The 23,254-nt window shown below is 40.8% G+C and overlaps 1 protein-coding gene across 3 annotated transcripts in view; it reads left to right on the top strand.

The window, feature by feature from the left end:
- The first annotated feature begins 1,036 nt into the window (after positions 1–1,036).
- LOC122062863 (protein PTST homolog 2, chloroplastic-like) overlaps positions 1,037–23,254 on the top strand; it is a 31,132-nt gene continuing 8,914 nt past the window's right edge. For 2 of the 3 annotated variants that reach the window (XR_006135115.1, XM_042626532.1), the window contains exons 1-6: positions 1,037–1,947; positions 2,060–2,229; positions 2,869–3,060; positions 3,146–3,378; positions 11,349–11,494; positions 11,578–11,725. Coding sequence is in view for 2 of the 3 variants with exons in the window: in XM_042626532.1 (XP_042482466.1) it covers positions 1,292–1,947; positions 2,060–2,229; positions 2,869–3,060; positions 3,146–3,378; positions 11,349–11,494; positions 11,578–11,725 (1,545 nt within the window). In the remaining variant the exon portion in view is untranslated. Of the gene's footprint in view, positions 1,948–2,059; positions 2,230–2,868; positions 3,061–3,145; positions 3,379–7,803; positions 7,950–8,032; positions 8,388–11,348; positions 11,495–11,577; positions 11,726–23,254 lie in introns of those variants that run through there. The other variant, XM_042626533.1, reaches the window with a different exon arrangement.

Raw genomic sequence — 23,254 nt, 5'->3', positions numbered from 1 at the left:
TAAAGATCAAGTTTTCTATAGTTACGGCGTTCACCATTCACCATGAGTGCTTTAAATGCACACATGGCATATTATAAAGGTTTTTTTGGAATGTTACTTAAAAGTCTAAAATCCTATAGGGGTTTCAAAACCTTAGAATAGAGTGGTGAACGAAAAAATTGACCTAAAATAAAATAAAATAAAAAGATACGTGAAAAATGTTTATTCTTTCTTCATTATTCTATTTTCTAGAGCTATTTCGATCTAATTTAAATTGGAATTGATGGAGGCCTTACTCATACATATATATATATATATAAAGGGAAAATTACATGATTACCCACTTTTGGGTTTCTCTTTACAAAATTACCCACCAAAAGTTTCAGATAACAAAAATACCCAAAATTAGGTTTTCCTTTACAAAATTACCCACTTGAAGTTTAAGTTAACAAAAATACCCAAAATAGTTTGAGTTTACAAAACTACCCACTCAAAGTTTCATTTATAAAAAAATACATGATTATATGTGGAAGATGAAGACTCATTATTTTGGATAGTTTTGTAAATCCAAACTTGATTTTAGGTATTTTTGTTAACTGAAATTTGGGGTGGATAGTTTTGTAAACGCAAACCTAATTTTGGGTATTTTTGTTAACCAAAACTTTTGGTGGGTAATTTTGTAAAAGAAAACCCAAAAGTGGGTAATTATGTAATTTTCCCGGGAAACAATGCGGAGTCCATGAGTTGATCACATGAGTGTAAGAAAATATTCTTGTACGTGAATACACACGATCAAATCAGATTAGAAACGTAGGCATGGTTTCAAGTATCAGTATTGTATTGGTATCAGCTGAGATTGATCGATTACCCATATCGTTTCAGGGGTAAAACAGTAAAAAAAATTACCTTTCTAAAAGAAGAAAGAACAGATACAGATCCGGCACCAATACCGATACCGATACCAATACCAATACCGATACTGATACCGATACCGATACCGTCCCCTAAATGGCATTCCCTCGGTGGTCCAAAGTCCAAACCGTTCAAGAGAGGCAAGAAATGAAGGGGTGCGCTGTCCGCACCATAAGCCCCGTTGACGTTAAATGCCCGCTTCCTCATTCCCCGCGCAAAAATACTTAATAGCACACTCCTCCAGTTTTACTTCTTCCTACGAGTGCGAGTGGGGATGCGCTTCGCTTTTCAGGACACTAGTTTGTTCGTTCCTTCACCCTCACCTTCATTCCTTCGCCTCCTTCACTGTCACTCTTCGTTACATTCATTTCTTTGAGCTGTTCGACGAAATGCCGAAGAGATGGTTTTGTTTATGGCGACTTCGAGCCATTTCCTGTCATCGTCTCATCCCATCGGATATTGCCCCGACTTCCCCTCTTTGTCTTTCTTGAACAATCCGAGAAGACGGTTACATTGTGTTTCTTTTGGTCTTCCTCCGGCTAAGGAATGCGGCTCTATGTTGTCTTCTGGTTTGGAAAGGAGGAGTTTGGGGATTCCTGTTCTCTTGTTCCAGAGGAACTATCGTTCTGGTTCAGTCAAGCCGTGCAAGAGTTGGGAGACTGAGGGGGATTTTGCTCTAGAGGCAGAGATTTTGGAGTTCATGCGGAAATCTGATAATCCTTCTGTTTTTCCGACCAAGAAAGAGTTGATTGATGCTGGGAGAATGGACTTGGTGGAGGCCATTGGCAAGCGAGGCGGTTGGCTCGCATTGGGCTGGGACTTAGAGGAGGAGGAGGCAGAGATGCTTCAAGAGGATGAGTTTCAGGGTTCAGTTTCTTTAACGGCAAAAGAAGTTGATGATGGTTCAATTCATAGGGATATTAGAAAAAGCTTGAAACAGAGGTCTGACGGAAGTAATGAGAGTCTTGCTGTCGATGGCCTCGAGGTTGGCCTCTCCGAGGTTGTACCCTCCTCCACCCCTCCTCCTTGTCTAGCTACAGATACTGATGGATCACCGTGAGGCTTCTTTTCTTTACAACTCCTTCTGAGTTTATTTAATCCTCTCTAGAATCCTGATTTTCTTGGTGGGGCAATCGAGTCAGGAAATTCTAATGTTTTTTTTCCTCAGGCAAATGGTGGCTGGAGTGGAGGCAGGGATCGAGGGTATTCTGAGTCGCCTGGAGAAAGAGAGAAGTCTGCGCTTTGGTGTTGGCTCTAGAGCAAAAGAAAATCGTAGCATTTCTGACTTCAGGAATGGGGAAGAAGACGACTGGCAACCTAAAGTCTCAGCAGATGTAGGTAAGTTGGTTTTCACGAGTTACTACCACGTGTTACTATTTTTTGGTTCAGTCCCCTAGAAGATATCTTGAAACTGAATTTGAAGGAACTATCTTACCAAATTTAGCGTCTGTTGTCTAGTATGTATTGTTTGATGCAATATTTGAATTTTTTATTTTGAATTTGATTGCACCTCGTTGTCATACGCTTACAACAACTTTCATAATTGTAGAGATATTGTAACCGAAATGTTTTTGAATTTGAAATATCCAGCTACCATTGAAAGTTGTAGCGATAGACGCTGATTTTGAAAATCCAGCTTTTTGATTGAATTTTGTTGTAACGGTTCATTTGATTATGGAGCTGGTAAGATTATTTGTTGTACATATGTTGCTGTATAAATATGTGTGAAAATCAATAAGGAAGATACACAAGTTTATCCTCTCATTAGCTATCTTTATGTTGGGCTTCAAAATGTAACCCATGTCCCTTTTATTGTTTCAGTAAAGATTGCTAGTTGTCATTGCATAACCTGCTTAATGATTGCTACTCTTCTATTGTGTTGTGCATGTAGGTCTGCCCTCATATTGTTCAGCATGATTTCATTATGATTATTAAGTAAACTGGCATTCTGAATATTTGTCACCTTGATAAAGACAGTTACTAGCCTTGGAAGAAGCAGCAGATCTAAATATTTGAGCACCAGTAAGGAGTTTCTAGGTGATGCCCATGATGTTCATTTTCAGAATAGATCTATCCTAAATGCTGATGGCATAAGAAGCTCATTTAAGCCTGAAATGTGGAGAAAATGGAGCACTCAGAGGGCAGCATTTTCAAATGCTGAATTTGAAGGTATCCTATTTCCAAAATTTCTGGAGCTTTTTTGGGCTATTTGAATCAATTGACCTTTTCTTTTTATGTTATACATTGTTTGCAGCCTCTGATGTTGTTCCCAGTGAAAGTAGAGTGGAGAAGGTAGAGGATAGTATGGAAGATGAGATGTTCACAAAAGAGAAGGATGAAAATGATACTAATTATGTACCAAAAGGTCCAGTTTTTGGTGATAAAACGAATGAACCTAATCACATACGATCTCGCCTTCAGAACCTGGAGGCTGAGCTTGGTTCTGTACTTGACTTGTTGAGGTCAAGAGCCGATGCATTGCATAAGGTGGGGATCTAATACATTATTTTCCTTTTGAATGTGTGGACTTTCTATTTTATTTCTTTAACCTCCAATTCCTTACTCAAATATGACCTTCTCTTTTGTTTGTAGCTTGGCTTATTGGATCAATCTCAATAGTAGTCATGTTCAAGTTATTGCTGGATGATATGTATGTTCTGATTTGTTGTGTCAAACTGTTCCTTATAGTGTTACATGAAATATCTATTAGGAAGTCTTAAGAGCTTACTATTCTTTACTTCATTAATTTTTTTTTTTCCGCAGTTGATCTCAGATGATTTTCAGACTGACATTCAATAGAATGAATAGATGTCCTCTATGCTTGCAACTATTCGACTCATTCTGTTTGTAAATCTGCCGTATCCAATTTAATTTATTTATTGCCCCCATGCCTGCCATCGTTATATGCATTAGGTGCAAATTGCCCTCTTCATTTCTGTCTTTCACTTATAATTTTTTTTTTTGGGTGAATCACTTTTCATTTTTTTTTTTGATAGGTAGGGGAGGGAAGTAGGTAACAGCCATGAGGTTCGAAATTGAGACCTCCTGGTGAGCATGGGATTTTTGCACACCACAGCTCACCAACTACGTTAGGTAGTTGTTGTTAACTTTTCATATCTTTACTTGGTCCTTATTAGTTATCATTACATCAATCCTTCTGCTTGTAAACTCTGTTGAGGTTTGATCTTCTGATAGTGCAATAGTTTTATCTTTTCCCTTGCAACATCAAGTTACCTCCTTTTAGCCTTCCTTTAGTCCTTCTAGACCACCAAATTACTCTGTGTTGGTGACATCAATGTTCAATATTTTCACATTAGCAAAATACCATAGCCAGCTCTCTTATTTGACCTTAGATGCATTCATTTTGGATCTTATATTTCTTTTCATGCATCTCATCCCTCCATAAAAATTTTGGCTATGTATTTTGTTTATTTGGAAAAAGGCTTTCAGCATCGGTGGTGTCTTATTTGTTTCTGGTAACAATGGCTCTTTCTGCCAGATGGGAAATGATGTGATTGTTCTGGTCATTGGTAAATGAGTTCTTTGGATTGTTTGCATATAAAATTTGTGGCCCATCTGGAGCTATGTGGTTGACCATGTATAGAGCTCTTCCTCTGTCAATGGTCCATATTCTACAATGCAATGTGACTTTTCCAAAGTATTATTCTCATGTGGTGAAATCGGATTGGATGAAAAATAACACATGACAATGTCTTGATAGGACAAATGTCCAATTTTTTTTTAGTGCTGACCACCTGTATCACATCAGACAGAGTCAACAGTGCCAGAAACCTAATCATGTCTAATGCATCAATGACTGAACATTGTGAAGGAAAGCATATAGCCGCTGCAAAAGATCTATGTGTTGGAATACCATTGTAAGAGTAATAATGGGAAACAATGTGTACTAGGGTCATATGGGCATATATGTTAGAATGTAAGGGTGCACTTCTAATTTGGTTTTAAGTATCAATAATAACATAGGAGTGGAGAGATATCAATCCCTCACTCATTCTTGTAACTCTTCTCTTCTCTTTCTAGTTCGACTCTAACTACAAGTCGGTATCAGAGCACCAGGTTCACAAGTTTGAGGGTCGAAATCGAGGAAGTCAATCCTGTTTTGCATTCACTTTGGAACCTCAGAGTAATAGAGGGTCAGGGAAGAGAACAACATGTGAGCTTTCTTAGGGCTGTTGTACAGGAAGCATAACCACTTGGGAATTGAAGCTTACACTGAGGCAGATTGGGCCGGTTCTGTGACTGATAGAACATCTACATCAGGTTACTAAACCTTTGTAGGTGGGAGCTTGGTTTCTTGGAGAAGCAAGAAACATTTTGCTGTTGCAAGGCCAAGTGCAGAAGCAGAATTTAGAGCCATGGTATACAGATTCTGTGAAATTATGGTTGAAGAATTACTTCAAGAGTTGGGATTTGAAATTATTAGTTCCCTGAGACTATATTGTGCCAACAAAGCTGCCATCAGTATTGTGCACAATCCTGTGCAATACGATTGCTCAAAACATATTGAGGATGATCGCCATTTCATAAAGGAGAAAATTGATTCCAAATGCATTTGCACACCCTTTGTGAAGATAGGAGATCAGTTTGCTGATATGTTAACCAAAGGGATCAATGTTGTACAGTTATGAACCCTAGTGAGCAAGCTGGGCATGTGTGATATCTACTCCCCAGCTCGAGGGGGAGTCTTGGAATACTGTTGTAAGGGTATAATGGGAAAGTGTGTAATAGGGTCATATGGGCATCAAAAAGAAAAAAAAAAAGAGCAACCCAGTGCACAAGGCTCCCATTAATGCAGGGTCTGGGAGGGGTACTCTTGTAATTTGGTTTTAAGTATCAATAATTACGAGAAGAGATGCCAATCTCTCACTAATACATGGACGTAACTCTTCTCTTCTCCTCTCTTGCTGATTCAACTCATTAACTGCAAATCTTCTATGAAATGCAATATTTTATGGCAAATGCTTACGATTGACACACTCTTATCAGTAATAAATTTATTTCCACCATTTTATTAGTGGTAAGAGTGCCTACTGTAGGTGTCATGGTTTCCCTTGCCATGTGAAACTCTAATGAGTGGAATCATAGGCTTTGATAGGATATAAGAGTCCAACAAGAAATTTTTAGATTTTGAGATTTTGATCTGAAAGAATTCATATCAAGGATACAAATCAATAAGTTTTTAAGGCTTGGTTTGTGTAATAGGTTCAAACATAATAACGAAATTTTAATGACTACAGCTTTAACGGCTTTTTTTTTTTTTTTTGGATAGTTAGCTTTGACAGTTCTTTGTCTTGCTTCCATTGGCCTGAGCCATCTACTTTTTTATGGGGTTCTCTTCTGGGAATCTAGAACCTTCGGAATTATGGATTGGAAAACAAAAGGAAGCTCCAGATTTGTAGTGATTAGGAACGCAAGATAAAAACCATAATTTAGAAATTTCAATAACTCAGAAGAGACTTTTCAGATGGGTCTACTTCCCTGGTTGACTAATCTATTATAGATGGAGTTCAATACCACAACATTTTTGATCCAGATCTGACAGTCGGATCTTAATGCAAGTAACCAAAATAGAAACCCAGATTTTAGTAACTGACAGAAAACAGCAACTAGAAAACAGGAAAAGAAGATCAGACTCAAACTAGAAACATGGGGCAGAATTGGAAACTAAACTGGACAGAAATGGCAATTTATAAAATAGAAACTGAGATGAACAAAGAAACAATTGGCAGCTAACCAACAATCACATGATAAAAAGGATTCAGAGAACTGAAGTTGAGGAACAAACTGAATATTTAACAACCAGGATCGATGATTTAAAAAAAAAAGAAAACAGTTAGATTTGTAACCTGAATTGATAGAAGGGAAAAAACAGTGAGTAATCTACCCAAACAATTATGATTTAATGAATAAACAGAATTAGAGAAGGGAAAACTCACCAGTTGAAGAAATAGTAAACAGAAAATGAACCCCAGTTGATAGTAGAGCAGGAGAGAAGGGAAGGATTTGTTCAAGCCTCCCACTTGAACTGCAATAAAAGGGATAACTTCTCCAAATTCAGCTAAGGGAGAAGTCTTGTCATAACTCGGACTCTTTAAAATAGAGTCTATAAACAAAAACAAAGCAAGCTGGATCTCTTAGTTACTGATCCAGTTTTATAGACACTGAAAAATACAAATAAACACTTTTGTATAGGCTTTAAATCCCTCATTTTTGGGCTTATAAACTTGACCCATTATAATAGAAACCCCAAATATATTAAGACCGTGACCCCATATAACTCATAAGGGACTTGAAATTAAGTCTAACTTGAACCAATATTAACTGCAGGTTCAATTTGATCCAGAAAATTAACCAAACCAAACCCCCCCCCTCCAAAAAAAAAAAAAATAAATAAAAAAAAATAAAACTTTCTTGTCTTCTTGGTGGAATTCTGCATCATTCTCCCGTAATACAAAATTTTCTTATGGCTCTATCTTGTTAGGAACAAAGTGAAGGGAAGGACAATGAGGTTAAAGCAAAAATAAAATGGAAACATATGTAATCATTGCCAACATTAATGGATTCTGAATTGGTAGCTAATTTTTACTTTAATCCAAATTTCTGAGATTTGAAGAGGAAGATAAGGATTCCATTTGAAAATTTTAATTACCATATTTGGTAACATTTAAGTTACACAATCATGATTAGAAAAGTGCTTTTTCATTTTTTGAATAATTTCACTTTCCTTCATTTCGTTTTTAGTTGCAACAGGGCATGCATCATATGAAAAAAATCTGTTATCTCTTTTATTTTTATAATTTTTTGAATATATCTGCTGGATGTTGTAATGATTAAGCAGTTTGAGGTTCAGATTTACGTTTTACTGTTGACTCCCGATACATTTTCCACCAGGGTCATGAAAGCTCTTTGGAGGAGTTACAGAGGCTGTCTGATGATTGGGAATTCCAGGAAACTACAGTCATGAAAGCTCAAGACAAGCTGCGGTCTACCCGTGCAAATTTAGTAGTACTAGAAGGCAAGATAGCATTAGCGATCAGGTATGCATACCCTGCATTTTGATGCCCTCATCTTTGTCCTCTCTTGCTCCACGGGCCATGATTGATTTTTATTTTATTTTCAGTGAAGCACAAAAAATAGTCGAAGAGAAACAGAGGAGGATTGATGGTGCTCAAAGCGCTCTACGCCTTCTCCGGACTGTATGCATAATCTGGCCTTTGCCAGCCTCTGAAGTTCTATTAGCTGGGTCATTTGATGGTTGGGCTAGTCAGGTTTGTTTGAGCTTTCAAATAACTAATTACTTGGATATTGTGTTGCTCGAATTTTAGTGCAACTAAATAATGTGTACATACAAGGCAGAATGCTATGTTTATGCAAAGTAGTCCAGTTGCAACTAATAGATTGTTAAGAGTGAAGCTGACCCATAAAAAAATGGGGAAAAAGTTTTGACCAAATACACAAGAAATATCTTTGCTTTCTGGGTTGCATTTTTTCTTTTCTTCTGCTGGTAAAACAAAGATCTGATTGCCCCTACATTTCCATGTTCTACTATTAAACTCCAGAACACCTCTTACAGTGATAAATTTATCTCAGATCAAGGTTCAAGATCAAGGTCAAAACCGAAATATTTCAGGTTTCAATCAAAACTCTGCATGTTTTGGTTGGCCATTATGTTTGGCCATTTCGATGGTCAAATGGCCTATTTTAGCCAGAAACGTCAGGGAAAGCCCAATTAGCCATTGCTAAACATATTGGAACATTTAAATTGTAAAAAAACACACCCAAAATGATAGTTATCCTAGATTGGTAGTATACGCTGTATTCTGTAGAATACTTTCTCAAATATAAAGTATTCTACACATAATTTAGTATTAGAACTCACAAAACTCAATGAAAACAACTAAATATGCATTAGGAATGAAGAAAAACCATTTAATATTATGCAATGTGAAAGTGTTACAAGTAAAGTAAAAATGTACAACCAAGGTTAAAACATACCTATAAAACCGTTCCTTCAACTCTAAGCCAATACTTCATAGAGTTTCATGAAGGGTCAAACCTTTGGGGAAAAAGGGTATACCTCTAAGTTTGAATCTTACACAAATGTGGCAAATCTTTGTTGTAGATGCGTTGTAATAATCTCCAACACTTTGTTCCACTTAGAAGTGTGGGTGATTTGGCAAAAAATACCAAATCTGGTTTTTTTTTTGGGAGTTTTCCCCCTCTAACCAGTGTTATCAATTCGGCCGAATAATTCGCGAATTATTCGGCCGAACCGAATTTTTCCGAATTTTATCAAAAATTCTGACCGAATCCGAATTAAAAATAAAATTCGGTAAAATTCGCGATTTTTTCAAAAGTGAATATAAAACGCGAATAATTTGGACCGAATCCGAATTAAACCGAATTATTCGGTCCACTTAAACAGTATTTAAAAAAAAAAAAAAAAAAANTCTCTTGCTGATTCAACTCATTAACTGCAAATCTTCTATGAAATGCAATATTTTATGGCAAATGCTTGCGATTGACACACTCTTATCAGTAATAAATTTATTTCCACCATTTTATTAGTGGTAAGAGTGCCTACTGTAGGTGTCATGGTTTCCCTTGCCATGTGAAACTCTAATGAGTGGAATCATAGGCTTTGATAGGATATAAGAGTCCAACAAGAAATTTTTAGATTTTGAGATTTTGATCTGAAAGAATTCATATCAAGGATACAAATCAATAAGTTTTTAAGGCTTGGTTTGTGTAATAGGTTCAAACATAATAACGAAATTTTAATGACTGACGCTTAAAAACGCTTGTTTTTTTGGATAGTTAGCTTTGACAGTTCTTTGTCTTGCTTCCATTGGCCTGAGCCATCTACTTTTTTATGGGGTTCTCTTCTGGGAATCTAGAACCTTCGGAATTATGGATTGGAAAACAAAAGGAAGCTCCAGATTTGTAGTGATTAGGAACGCAAGATAAAAACCATAATTTAGAAATTTCAATAACTCAGAAGAGACTTTTCAGATGGGTCTACTTCCCTGGTTGACTAATCTATTATAGATGGAGTTCAATACCACAACATTTTTGATCCAGATCTGACAGTCGGATCTTAATGCAAGTAACCAAAATAGAAACCCAGATTTTAGTAACTGACAGAAAACAGCAACTAGAAAACAGGAAAAGAAGATCAGACTCAAACTAGAAACATGGGGCAGAATTGGAAACTAAACTGGACAGAAATGGCAATTTATAAAATAGAAACTGAGATGAACAAAGAAACAATTGGCAGCTAACCAACAATCACATGATAAAAAGGATTCAGAGAACTGAAGTTGAGGAACAAACTGAATATTTAACAACCAGGATCGTTGATTTAAAAAAAAAAAGAAAACAGTTAGATTTGTAACCTGAATTGATAGAAGGGTAAAAACAGTGAGTAATCTACCCAAACAATTATGATTTAATGAATAAACAGAATTAGAGAAGGGAAAACTCACCAGTTGAAGAAATAGTAAACAGAAAATGAACCCCAGTTGATAGTAGAGAAGGAGAGAAGGGAAGGATTTGTTCAAGCCTCCCACTTGAACTGCAATAAAAGGGATAACTTCTCCAAATTCAGCTAAGGGAGAAGTCTTGTCATAACTCGGACTCTTTAAAATGGAGTCTATAAACAAAAACAAAGCAAGCTGGATCTCTTAGTTACTGATCCAGCTTTATAGACACTGTGAAAAATACAAATAAACACTTTTGTATAGGCTTTAAATCCCTCATTTTTGGGCTTATAAACTTGACCCATTATAATAGAAACCCCAAATATATTAAGACCATGACCCCATATAACTCATAAGGGACTTGAAATTAAGTCTAACTTGAACCAATATTAACTGCAGGTTCAATTTGATCCAGAAAATTAACCAAACCAAACCCCCCCCCTCCAAAAAAAAAAAAAAAAAAAAAATAACACTTTCTTGTCTTCTTGGTGGAATTCTGCATCATTCTCCCGTAATACAAAATTTTCTTATGGCTCTATCTTGTTGGGAACGAAGTGAAGGGAAGGACAATGAGGTTAAAGCAAAAATAAAATGGAAACATATGTAATCATTTCCAACATTAATGGATTCTGAATTGGTAGCTAATTTTTACTTTAATCCAAATTTCTTAGATTTGAAGAGGAAGATAAGGATTCCATTTGAAAATTTTAATTACCATATTTGGTAACATTTAAGTTACACAATCATGATTAGAAAAGTGCTTTTTCATTTTTTGAATAATTTCACTTTCCTTCATTTCGTTTTTAGTTGCAACAGGGCATGCATCATATGAAAAAAATCTGTTATCTCTTTTATTTTTATAATTTTTTGAATATATCTGCTGGATGTTGTAATGATTAAGCAGTTTGAGGTTCAGATTTACGTTTTACTGTTGACTCCTGATACATTTTCCACCAGGGTCATGAAAGCTCTTTGGAGGAGTTACAGAGGCTGTCTGATGATTGGGAATTCCAGGAAACTACAATCATGAAAGCTCAAGACAAGCTGCGGTCTACCCGTGCAAATTTAGTAGTACTAGAAGGCAAGATAGCATTAGCGATCAGGTATGCATACCCTGCATTTTGATGCCCTCATCTTTGCCCTCTCTTGCTCCACGGGCCATGATTGATTTTTATTTTATTTTCAGTGAAGCACAAAAAATAGTCGAAGAGAAACAGAGGAGGATTGATGGTGCTCAAAGCGCTCTACGCCTTCTCCGGACTGTATGCATAATCTGGCCTATGCCAGCCTCTGAAGTTCTATTAGCTGGGTCATTTGATGGTTGGGCTAGTCAGGTTTGTTTGAGCTTTCAAATAACTAATTGCTTGGATATTGTGTTGCTCGAATTTTAGTGCAACTAAATAATGTGTACATACAAGGCAGAATGCTATGTTTATGCAAAGTAGTCCAGTTGCAACTAATAGATTGTTAAGAGTGAAGCTGACCCATAAAAAAATGGGGAAAAAGTTTTGACCAAATACACAAGAAATATCTTTGCTTTCTGGGTTGCATTTTTTCTTTTCTTCTGCTGGTAAAACAAAGATCTGATTGCCCCTACATTTCCATGTTCTACTATTAAACTCCAGAACACCTCTTACAGTGATAAATTTATCTCAGATCAAGGTTCAAGATCAAGGTCAAAACCGAAATATTTCAGGTTTCAATCAAAACTCTGCATGTTTTGGTTGGCCATTATGTTTGGCCATTTCGATGGTCAAATGGCCTATTTTAGCCAGAAACGTCAGGGAAAGCCTAATTAGCCATTGCTAAACATATTGGAACATTTAAATTGTAAAAAAACACACCCAAAATGATAGTTTGGTTTTGTATCCTAGATTGGTAGTATACGCTGTATTCTGTAGAATACTTTCTCAAATATAAAGTATTCTACACATAATTTAGTATTAAACTCACAAAACTCAATGAAAACAACTAAATATGCATTAGGAATGAAGAAAAACCATTTAATATTATGCAATGTGAAAGTGTTACAAGTAAAGTAAAAATGTACAACCAAGGTTAAAACATACCTATAAAACCGTTCCTTCAACTCTAAGCCAATACTTCATAGAGTTTCATGAAGGCTCAAACCTTTGGGGAAGAAGGGTATACCTCTAAGTTTGAATCTTACACAAATGTGGCAAATCTTTGTTGTAGATGCGTTGTAATAATCTCCAACACTTTGTTCCACTTAGAAGTGTGGGTGATTTGGCCAAAAATACCAAATCTGGTTTTTTTTTTGGGAGTTTTCCCCCTCTAACAGGCGAAACCACTTGAAATTCATGAAAAATGAGTCAAAGTTTTGACCCATTCAGATTGAAATAGTGGTTTTATATGCTTTGTTTTGTATTGAAACTGAGTTTAAACCGAAATTTCAGCCGAAATGTTGGTATTTTGATTGAAACCCTGCATTCTTATTGAGTTGCACCCAGTTTTTTTTCTTTTCAACCTTTGTCAAAACCAAAATATTTTGCAAAATCTTAGTGGTTATGATGAAATTTCGAACTACGTCTCAGACTAGGTGTGCTGAAAGAATACAGAATCTACAGCGTTTGAGAATCTCTTGATTGCAGAAACATTCAAGATGTTCAAGTTTCTGTTGAGGAAAAAAATTGTTTATCAATTTGAACTCCATTTTTGAATACTTGTTGGGTTTCTTTTGAGGTTGAAGATGATGCTATAGGATACTTATGCCCTTTTCTTTGATCAGGAATTGTTAGAAGGTTGCCAACAATGATCTACTTTGATTATAGTTTATACATTGAACAAAATCCTTGAAGATTATAGGTTTTTTAGAGTTTTGAATTTTCCACAAATTAATTGCGACTCAAAGAGGCTCAGTATGGTTCTTCATTTCTGTTGTGGTTGAAGAAGATGTTCTTAGATGCTAATGTCCTTTGGATCCTCTGAAGGCCACAGAAAATGATTTACTTCTGGTTTTAGGTTAAAACCTGAGACAACATCCTCACAAAGTGTGCACCAGAATGCTTCTGATCTTGTTCTGATGAATTGGTTGGCATCTAAGTTGATGTGAAAATTATGGATCCTTCCATATGATAGAGCGAATGGACCTTTGGAAATCTTAAATTCAATATATTCTATTTTTGGAAACTATCTGCATGATGTCTGAATGCTAGTGATGAAACACACAGTTGGCATGAGAAGAACGAAGCCCTTTGGGACCCAACTGTTTTTTGGACCATAAGAAGAGAAGGTAACTTATTCAGACTCAACCAACTTACTGAGAAGAGATACTTTGTTCTCAAGCATCCTTGACGTTCGTTGCTTCATGTCAGCATATCTGAAAGGCTGCTAAAGCTTTTGCTGAACATCACAATGAGAGACAATGTCCCCAGGAAAGCTCAGTGAATTCAGAGTTGAAATCTGAACGTTGTAAATGAGCAAGGGAACAAGAGAGGAAGAAAAGAAGAAGAGAGAGATGTGGTAGAATCTAATGTGAGAGAATAATCTCCCCTATACATATATTGCTTCACTTATATAATATGAGTAATTACATACACCTCCCTAGGGAGGTAACAAGGGAAAAAGAGCAATTACAATATAAGACAAAGTAAGATAACTAGTTCCAGTAAGAAGGCATTGGGAATGAGCCCCCCTCCTGACCATATGCCCCCCTTCTGACCGTATGCCCCCTTCCCCTGCTCCGACAGTCTCTGCCGTCGGTCCGCCCCCTCCTACCCCTGTCTCTCTCCACTCGCTCCTCCTTCCGCTCCTTCTCACCTGCTGACTCTGCCTCCACCCGTCCTTCCTCCTCCGGTCCACTCGGAATCTCGTCCTTGGGTCTCTGTAGTCACCTCTGCTTCTCCCTCCCCCCTTCTTCCTCTTCCCCTCTACCCCCCTCAGTTGGCCATTCCTTATTCTTCTACTCTCCGACCACACACAACTCCATCCCTGTTGGCCTTTGTCCTCTTGGCCTCCTTGCTTCTAAAATCTCTCGTTGGTCTAACTGTGTTGGTTCTTTTCTTGGCAGTAGACCCCCCTTCGTTGTTGTCAAAGCCTCTCTTCTGAACCAATGGAAGCCCTCTGGCTCCCTCTCCTTCTTCATGCTTGATAATGGCACCTTTGTGTTCAACTTCACTGCCGGCTCTGACCGTAGCGTTGCCATTGATGGAGGACCATGGTATGTTGGTAAAAAGCCTATTTTCCTCCGTCAATGGGATGAATTCCTTTCCTTCTCCAAAACTGAACCCTAATCCATCCCCCTTTGGGTCCTCTTCCCCAATCTCCCCCTGCACTTCTGGTGCGTCAAAGGCCTTAGCCTAATCGGTTCCATCATAGGCAAACCTTTGTATTCTGACAAGAGAACCAAGGTTATGGATCATTTATCTTATGCTTGTATCTGTATTGAAGTCAAAGCAGACAAAATCCTTCCCTCTTCTATCACTGTTATGGATGGAGAAGGCTTCTCCTTTGAACAAGAGGTCAAATATGACTGGATACCTCCAACGTGCACTCTCTGCAAATGTTTTGGGCACAATGCTACCACTTGCGCCAAATCTATGGCTGCTGTTGTTGAATCACTTCAACCTTCAGCCGCTGTTCCAGTTGAACCTCAATTCGCCATGCAGACATACAGAAGGAAAAATAGAAAGAAGAAAAATACCGCTGGCTACCAAATCACGCTGCCGACGATGGAAACTACCGCTGACCATATCCAAATCTTGCCGTCGGCAACAGGTCTAGTCATGGGTGCCGCTGAAACTGTGTTTGGAACCCGGACTGCTGGTCCGTTGAACGATCCTTTAACCATTGATCACAATGTCTTCTCGATTCTGTAGCCTAATGCCCTTGATGGAACTGATTCGCTCTCTTCCTCTCACCTCTGGTATCCTGCCACCCCCTCTATGGACTCTACAGTTTCCCCTTCTATCTCCCTCTGCATCCTTTTGATGTCCCTTCTCGGTCCCCGGTCTCTCCTAGCCCTGCCTTACCTCCGCTGCTCCCTCTCCTGCCTGGCGCTCCTCTATTGGATGCCCTAGCGGCTGCTTCCTCTTTCCCTCTCTCCCTACCTCCTATCCTCCACGTTGCACTTCCTTTAGGTCTTCGTCTGATCTTATTGACCCTCTTATTCCAATTGAGCCAACTGAACCATCTGAACCAACCACGTTGCTTAAGCCACCTTTCTACCCCTTGAACTCCTACATCCCGGTCCAACTTTTGAACACCTTTTCCAAATTCCCCACGGATCACCTATTATATCCGGGTAATATTTACAACTTGCACTAGGTCCCTCCATCTTGCTTCATCCCCGGTAACCAACCCGTCCATCATTCCCCAAACCAACCCCACCTGTTCGACCCGATACCCCAACCCGATCATTCCCCTAACCAACCCAGCCTGCCTGACCTGATACCTCCTCCCTGCTTGCCTGCCAACCTTGCTGCTACCACCTCTCCCTCGGATCACCTCTGTTCGTCGTCGATTTCATTTCTGGTTCCTGTGGCTCCCCTGAGCTCTCCTCCGGCAATTGTGGTCTCTGACGACTCCCTGCTGCCTCCCTCGACTTTCGCCTCTTGTTGCCGCTGTCATCTGTTGCTCCCACGAGCTGTTCTCCGCCGTTGCTCCTGCCCCTACTGCTCCTATGAGCTGTTCTCCGTCATCGCCATCGCCATCGCCATCGCCATCGCCATCGCCATCGCCATCGCCGCTGCAGTCCTTTGATGCTCCTATGAACTCTCAGCCACTGATTCCTGATGCCGCCTCCCTCTCAGCTGGTCTTCCTGCTCCCGCTACCGCTGAACCGATCGTTCTTGGGGATCGCCGCTGCCCTCTGCTTACGCCATCACCGCCGTCCTCTGCTGCTCCCAGAAGTTGCTCTCCGTTATCGCCATTGCTACTACTATCCTCTGATGCTCCCATGAGCTCTCCACCGCTGATTCCTGATGCCACCTCCCTCTCGGCTGGTCTTCCTGCTCCCGTTGCCGCTGATCTGATTGCTCTTGGGGATCTATTGATTAATTCCACCTTGATTGGCGGCTCCCTTGCCTCCCCTCTGGTGCCGCTCGCTTCTGCTGTTCCGCCCAATGCAAATGTTCCTGCCATGTCTTCCATCCCTGATCCCTCGATCAGGCCTGATGTTGGTGTCTATGAAACATATATCAACCGTAGTATCCCATCCTTTGTTAGCCATTCTCGGTCTACAGAGTCGATCGCTCTGGCCTTAGAAGGTTCGGCTGTCCTCGTGACATCTATGAATTACCCCCTGGTATCGCCAATTACTTCTCAAGGGCCGCATGTTGACCCTTTAGGTCTCTCCACAGCATTGACTCTATGGTTCTGTCAACAGAGTTAGAAGATACTCACGCTGCTCAAACCTACCCCTCTCGGGCCACTGATGATGTTGATTCTAGCCAACCCATTGCTGCTCCTTTGTTGCCTACCCCCTGACCCCTCCCTCTCCTCCCCGACCCCATCCTCCAAATCATCCCTTGTCCCTTCCTCTAATTTCATTCCCCATACCTCCTCTCCTCCTAATCTCCCACCCCTTTCTATCTCCTGGGGCTCTAAGAAGAAAAAGTCCTCTGTCTCTGCCTCCAAAGCCTCTTCGCGTTCCAAACCCACCCATCACCCTAAGCCCACCCCTGCTGCCACCCCCAAATCTAGAAGGAACAACCCCGCTAAGCCAACCTCTTCTGGTCCTCCCTTTAGCTCTTCCGAGCATTTGATGCCCTCTTCCTTTAGTTCTTCATGACTCGTTGGACTCCTTAGACTATTTGGAACGTTTGTGGCCTCAATTCCCTGGCTAAACAAGCGGAGATTCGCTCCCGTATCCACTCCACCAAATCCAACTTCTGCTGCCTTCTTGAGACCCAGGTCCTCCAGGCTAATGCCTCCTGCATTGCCTCCTCCATTGGCCCATCTTGGTCCTTTGCTGACAATTATCTCCATAGTCCAAATAGTAGAATTTGGATCCTTTGGAACCCCTCTTACCTCTCCATCATCCCTTTCTCCTCATCGGATCAAGTCATTCACCTCTCTATCTCCCACTCTTCTGGTTCCTTCATTTGCTTCCTCTTGATTATTTATGCCCACAACCTTGCCACCCTTAGACTCCCCTTTTGGTCTGACCTCCTCTCCTTTGCCCCCTCCATGGGCTCCAGACCTTGGGGGATTGGAGGTGATTTTAATGTTATTTGGTTTAGTCATGAGAAGCTTGGTGGTAACCCCATTGACCCCCTAGCTGTTGACTCCTTCAACAATTGTATTGACGACCTTGGTCTCAGTGATCTCAGATGGTCTGGTTTCTTGGCATAATCAAAGAGCAGGTAATGCTCGGGTGGCTTGTAAGCTTTTTTAATGAACCTTGGCTCGATACCTTTCCTTCCTCTCATGCTTGCTTTGACCTTCCGGGTATTTCGGACCACGGTCCGATTGACATCCATGCTCTCCCCTTCCGCTCCTCGGCCCCAAGCCCTTCAAATTTTTTGATATGTGGTCTTCACATCCTGATTATCTCCCTCTAGTTCAAAATGCCTGGTCCATCCCCATTCCCCCCTCCTCTCCCTCTTCTTACTTTTGCCAAAAAGCTCAAATCTGTCAAAGCTGTTCTTGAGAATTGGAACTCCTCCACCTTTGGCAATATCTCCTCTCATGTCTCCTCTTGCCGAGATAAACTCCTTTCCATCCAATCTTGAATCCAGTCTGATCTTCACAACACTGATCTTGCTTTGGAAGAGAAAGCCACTGCCTCTGAGCTTGCCTCTCTCCTTGCCTAAGAAGAGAGCTTTCTCCGTCAGAAGGCCCGCATCAAATGGCTTGATCTTGGTGATTCAAACTCTGCTTTCTTCCATCGCTCCCTCAAAGCTCGCCACAATGTCAATACCATTCCGAAGCTCATCTCCCCTTCTAGCACTGAGCTCCTTAATCTTGAGGAAATCAAATCTGAAGCCTCTCTCACTTTCTTCGTATCTTCTCCCAGCCGTCTCTCCATCCCTCTCCTATTCCCCCCGATCTTCTCAACAAGCTGGTCCCTGAGGATCTTCTTCCCTTCCTTCTTTCCATTCCCTCTGATGATGAAATCCTCTGCCATCCTCACCCATAAAGCTAGCCATGCCCCTGGCCTTGATGGTTTCAGTATAGGTTTCTTTTCCTTATGTTGGAACATCATTCGCAATGATCTCATTTTTGCTGTCAGGAGTTTCTTCCTTAACCCTTCCTAGGTCAATGGGATCAATCACACCTTCCTTTGCCTCATCCCCAAGAAGGAAGGTGCTGATTCCATGAATGATTTTAGGCCCATCTCTCTTTGTAATCTGCTCAATAAGTTCATTGCCAAAATTTTAGCTAACCGGATTGGGAAAGTCATTGATTCTCTTGTGAGTCCCAACCAATCTGCTTTCATTGCTAGGAGGAGCATTGCTGATAATATCATTCTCTGTCAAGAGATCGTTAGAGGATTCGAGCGAAAAAACCACTCTTCCTCGGCCCTCCTCAAAATTGACATCCATAAGGCCTTTGACTCCATCAGTTGGGATTTCATTTCAAAGTTTTGCTCCAAATCTCTTTCCCTCCTTCTTTTGTCCATTGGATCTTCTGTTGCATCTCCTCTCCCCGATTCTCTATTCTAATCAATGGCAGCCCTGCGGTTACTTCCCCTCACCCCGTGGTATCCGTCAAGGTTGCCCTCTCTCTCCCTAGAGGTTCTGTCTCGTTCCATTCAGTCGGCCTCTGATCTCCATCTCATCTCTCCTACTCCCAAGTGCAAAGCTTTAGGCCTCACTCACTTGGTTTTTGCGGATAACATCATGATCTTCTCTAAAGCTGACCCCCTCTCCATCTCTTCCATTATATCCTCCCTTCACTCCTTTGAATCCCTCTCTGGTCTCCACATAAACTTCCTCAAATCCAATCTCTTCCTCTCTAGTGTCTCCGTTGAGACTCAATCCCTTCTCTTAGGCATTACAGGCTTCTCCTTGGGATCCTTGCCTATCAAATACCTAGGTCTCCCTCTTATCTCCTCTAGGCTCTCACTGCCCACCATTGCCCCTCTATTCTAGATCTTCTTAGAAAGCGTCTCCAGCTTTGGAAAGGCAAGCTCCTCTCCTACGCTGGCCGGCTTATTCTAATCAGATCTGTGCTCCCATCTCTAGATCTTTATTGGTATGGGATTTTTATCCTTCCTTCCTCTATTGTCAAATCCATTAAAAGTATCTTCTTCTCCTTCCTCTGGAAGGGCTCTGATTCCTCTAGGTTCCTTCATCCTCTGTCTTGGGATAAGGTTTGTCTGCCCAAATCTGAGGGTGGCCTTGGTATCAGAAGAATCAAGGAGGTCAATTCGGTGGGTATTCTGAAGCTCATTTGGAAGCTTGCCTCCAAGCATCAGAGTATTTGGGTTGACTGGGTCTACTCCTCCCTGCTTTCCCATAAATCCTTCTGGACCTCCCCCATTCCTTCTGATGCCTCTTGGATCTGGCGTAAAATCCTTCACCTCAGGCCTCTTACCCTCAATGCCATCTCCATAGCTATTGGCAATGGGCCGTCGACTTCCCTTTGGATGGACCCTTGGCACCCTTCTGGTATCCTCTCCTCTCTCGTCACTCCGAGGATCATCTACTCCTCTAGTCTGCCTAATTCCTCTCTTGTCTCCTCTATCCTCTCCCATTTGGGTTGGTTCCCCCCTTCCTCCCCCCCTTGCTGATCTATGGGCCTCTCTCCCTCCCGTCCCCCCGGTCACCGTGGCAGGGATGGCAAATGCATTTGGCTCCCCTCATCCAATGGGATATTCTCCTCAGCCTCTGCTTGGTCCTTTATTAGATCCCCTGGCCCCACTGTTCCTTGGCGCAATCTAGTCTGGTTCAAAGGCCATATTCTCTGCCACAGCTTCACTACCTGGAGATATCTCTCCAACTGCCTCCCCACCCAATCCTTCCTTTTCCATCGTCACATCCCCGTCAATCCCTCTTGCTGCCTCTGCCCTCACGGTCAAGAGGATATGCTGCACCTTTTCTTCTCCTGCCTCCTTTCTTCCTTGGTTTGGAAAAAGGTTCTTGCCCGCTGCTAGCCTTCTACCAGGCCTATCCTCCCCTTTGACAGGGAATGGATTTGGGTTGACATGACGTTTGTTGGATACTCCATTTGTGACACTATTGGTAAGCTAGCCTTCTCCGCTACTATTAACCATCTCTGGATGGAGCGTCACACTCTAAGATGGTCTCCCAACTCCCGTTCTCCGGACAGGATTTGGACAACCATCTTCTTTGATGTTTCCTCTAAAATTGAATCCCTTCATTCTATCCGTTCCCGGTCTATTCCTCTTACCAGTAGAAACTCCCATATCATCTCCTCCTAGAACCTTATGCCTCTCCCCCCTCCCACCACTTTACCCTTCCCTCCCCCTCCCCCTTTTTGCTGCATTGGGTGCTGGTCTCTCCTCTTTGGTTGCTTGTAGTCTTGCTGTTCTGTTTTGCTTGCTGCTTTTGTTGTAATTGTTTGCTTCTTGCTTTGTTCCCCCTTGGGTTGGCTTTTCCTTGTTGGCTTAAGCCTCCCCTCCCCCCCTTTTCCCCTTGTATTTTCTTTCCTCTTTGGGTGTAAATTTATTTATTCATCCTAAAAAAAAAAGATAAATAGTTCCCAAACTACCCTCAGTACACAAACTCTTAACATTTAAAACTTTCTCAAAGAAGGGGGTACTTGATCTGGAGTCCCACAAAGGCTCAGTGAACTCCAGTGATGCAGTTGTGATGTCTTATTCATTAAAAAGAAGAGCACTGAAAGAATCATGCTGTTTGGTTTATTTTTGGTTTGTTTGGTCTGGTTTGGTTCACTTATGAACCGTTTTTTATTCAGTTTCTGGCCTAAGATCACCCTATGGTTCAAAGAATATTAAATCCTAGAAACAGGATTTGTGGGAACCATTTGAAGGAGGTTTAAAGCTTGTGATTCTGGAGTTCCAGGGAACCTTATCAGTATACAACTCGTTGGTCCAGTTGGAGTTCTTTTAAAAGGTTTACTGAACTCCAGGATGTCAGGAAACTTGTCTTCAGTCCAATCTAACTTTTAGGAGGATGTTTCTCTTATTTAATTACTTTTAGTTTTCTAATTGGGCTGGGATAATGCTTATAATTCCAGTCTTGGTTATTGTCAGTTTCCTAGCCTAGATGTAATTAGTAGAATGTTTCGATTGTAGGTTTGTTAGTGATAGTTCTATTTTGAGTCCTGTGGGGCCATGGGGGTCACAAAAAATGGACAACTGGCACTTTGTACGTGTTTTGTAGTTTATTTTGAGAAAGTTCTTGGGATGAAATGTAAAAGTTTTAGCTGCTGAACTGCCTACATGTGAACCCTGGGTTTGATACCTGATAAGTTCTCTCTCGTTCGCACTCTTTTCCTCCTCTGGCTCCTGTTTCTTCTTTCTCTTGGCATTTGTTCTCTTCTTTTCACTCCAAAATATTTTTCAGGAGCAGGATTTATGGGTGGTACACCCATACAGGGAAGCTGGACGGGCACCTAGTACTGCAACATGGCAGGTTGGATGCTGCTAAATTTTGTGGGAAGGTAGACCCTAAAGGCCCTTGCTTACATGTCAAGTTGAGCCTTAAATGGAGTTTGCAGCATGGCAGAACAAACCATTAGAGTGTCCAAGACTATGAAGATGGTGCATGTGACTATGGATGTGGGATGTGGGATGTTAGGATACACATGGGGGGGTGAATGATTGAATTTGAGGCTGAAATTTGACTTGTTGCCAACCTAAAAGATTCTTTAAATATCCGTTTGGAAGTGCTAGATCAGCCTTCCACATGGAACAACTTGGTATGTCCACCCATACATACCATATGGTGATATGGGAATGCACACTTAGGGGTGTAAGTTTGGCCCTATCAGCCCGAATCCTCCCTGAGCTCGAATAGGGTGTAGGCTAATATACCCTGGCCTTCAGAGCGGGTCAAGGTTGAGGCCTCGCTCGGCCCAGCCTAGCCCTGTTTTAAATTACATTGTAAAATATATATTGATAATATATATCTATATATCTATATATCTATATACCATAAACTTTAAACATTACATATTTTGTTAGATAATGTATTATATATGAAGATAATAAGTGAGGGTGGACCTTGGTGCAATGGTAAGGTTTCTCCATTGTGACCAAGTGGTCACAAGTTCGAGTCAGGAACCAGCCTCTCCGTGAAACAGGGTTAAGGTTGCATACATTATGATCCTCCGTAGACCCGCAATGGTGGGAGGCTCAAGCACTGGGTATGCCCTTTTATGAAGATAATAAGTGATAAAATATATTTTATTAGGGTGTTATTTTATGTAAAATTGATGGTTTTTTCGCCAGCCCAGCCAGCCCAACCCATGCATCTTCCTTCCCCCTCCTCATGGTCAGGGCCAATTAGGGTCAGCTTGACCTGGTCCTGACTCAGGGCCAAGGTTGGATTTTTTTAGGCTTGAGTTAAGGTCGGGCCAGGCCGGGGCCCGGGCGTAGTGATGTAGCAGCACTCCGATGGATCGACCCAAACCCGCTCCAGTACCCAGACCAAGACCCAGATCCAATTTGGGTTCCAAGTTACTAATTTGGGTTCAAGATTATTAGATATTCTAGGATTTTATTTTATTTGAGAATATTTTTTATAATTTATTTTAGGTTATTTTGGGATAGCTATTAGGTAAGTAGTACTTTTCAATTTTAATTTTGTTGTGTTGCTATTTTATTAGATTTTAAATTAGGAAGCTTATTTTATGTTGGATCAATTTCCTAGTTGGCAGTTCTCATTTTTTTAGTAATTCTTTTCCTACTTATGTAAGGCCATGGGCCGCAGTAGTTAGTTGATTAATGAAGAAGAATTAAGTTGTGAAAT

This window comes from Macadamia integrifolia, unplaced genomic scaffold (genome assembly GCF_013358625.1).
Source record: "Macadamia integrifolia cultivar HAES 741 unplaced genomic scaffold, SCU_Mint_v3 scaffold1130, whole genome shotgun sequence".
NCBI lineage: Eukaryota > Viridiplantae > Streptophyta > Magnoliopsida > Proteales > Proteaceae > Macadamia > Macadamia integrifolia.
Note: the sequence above shows the minus strand (reverse complement) of the source record. Positions and strands in the feature narration are given on the sequence as shown.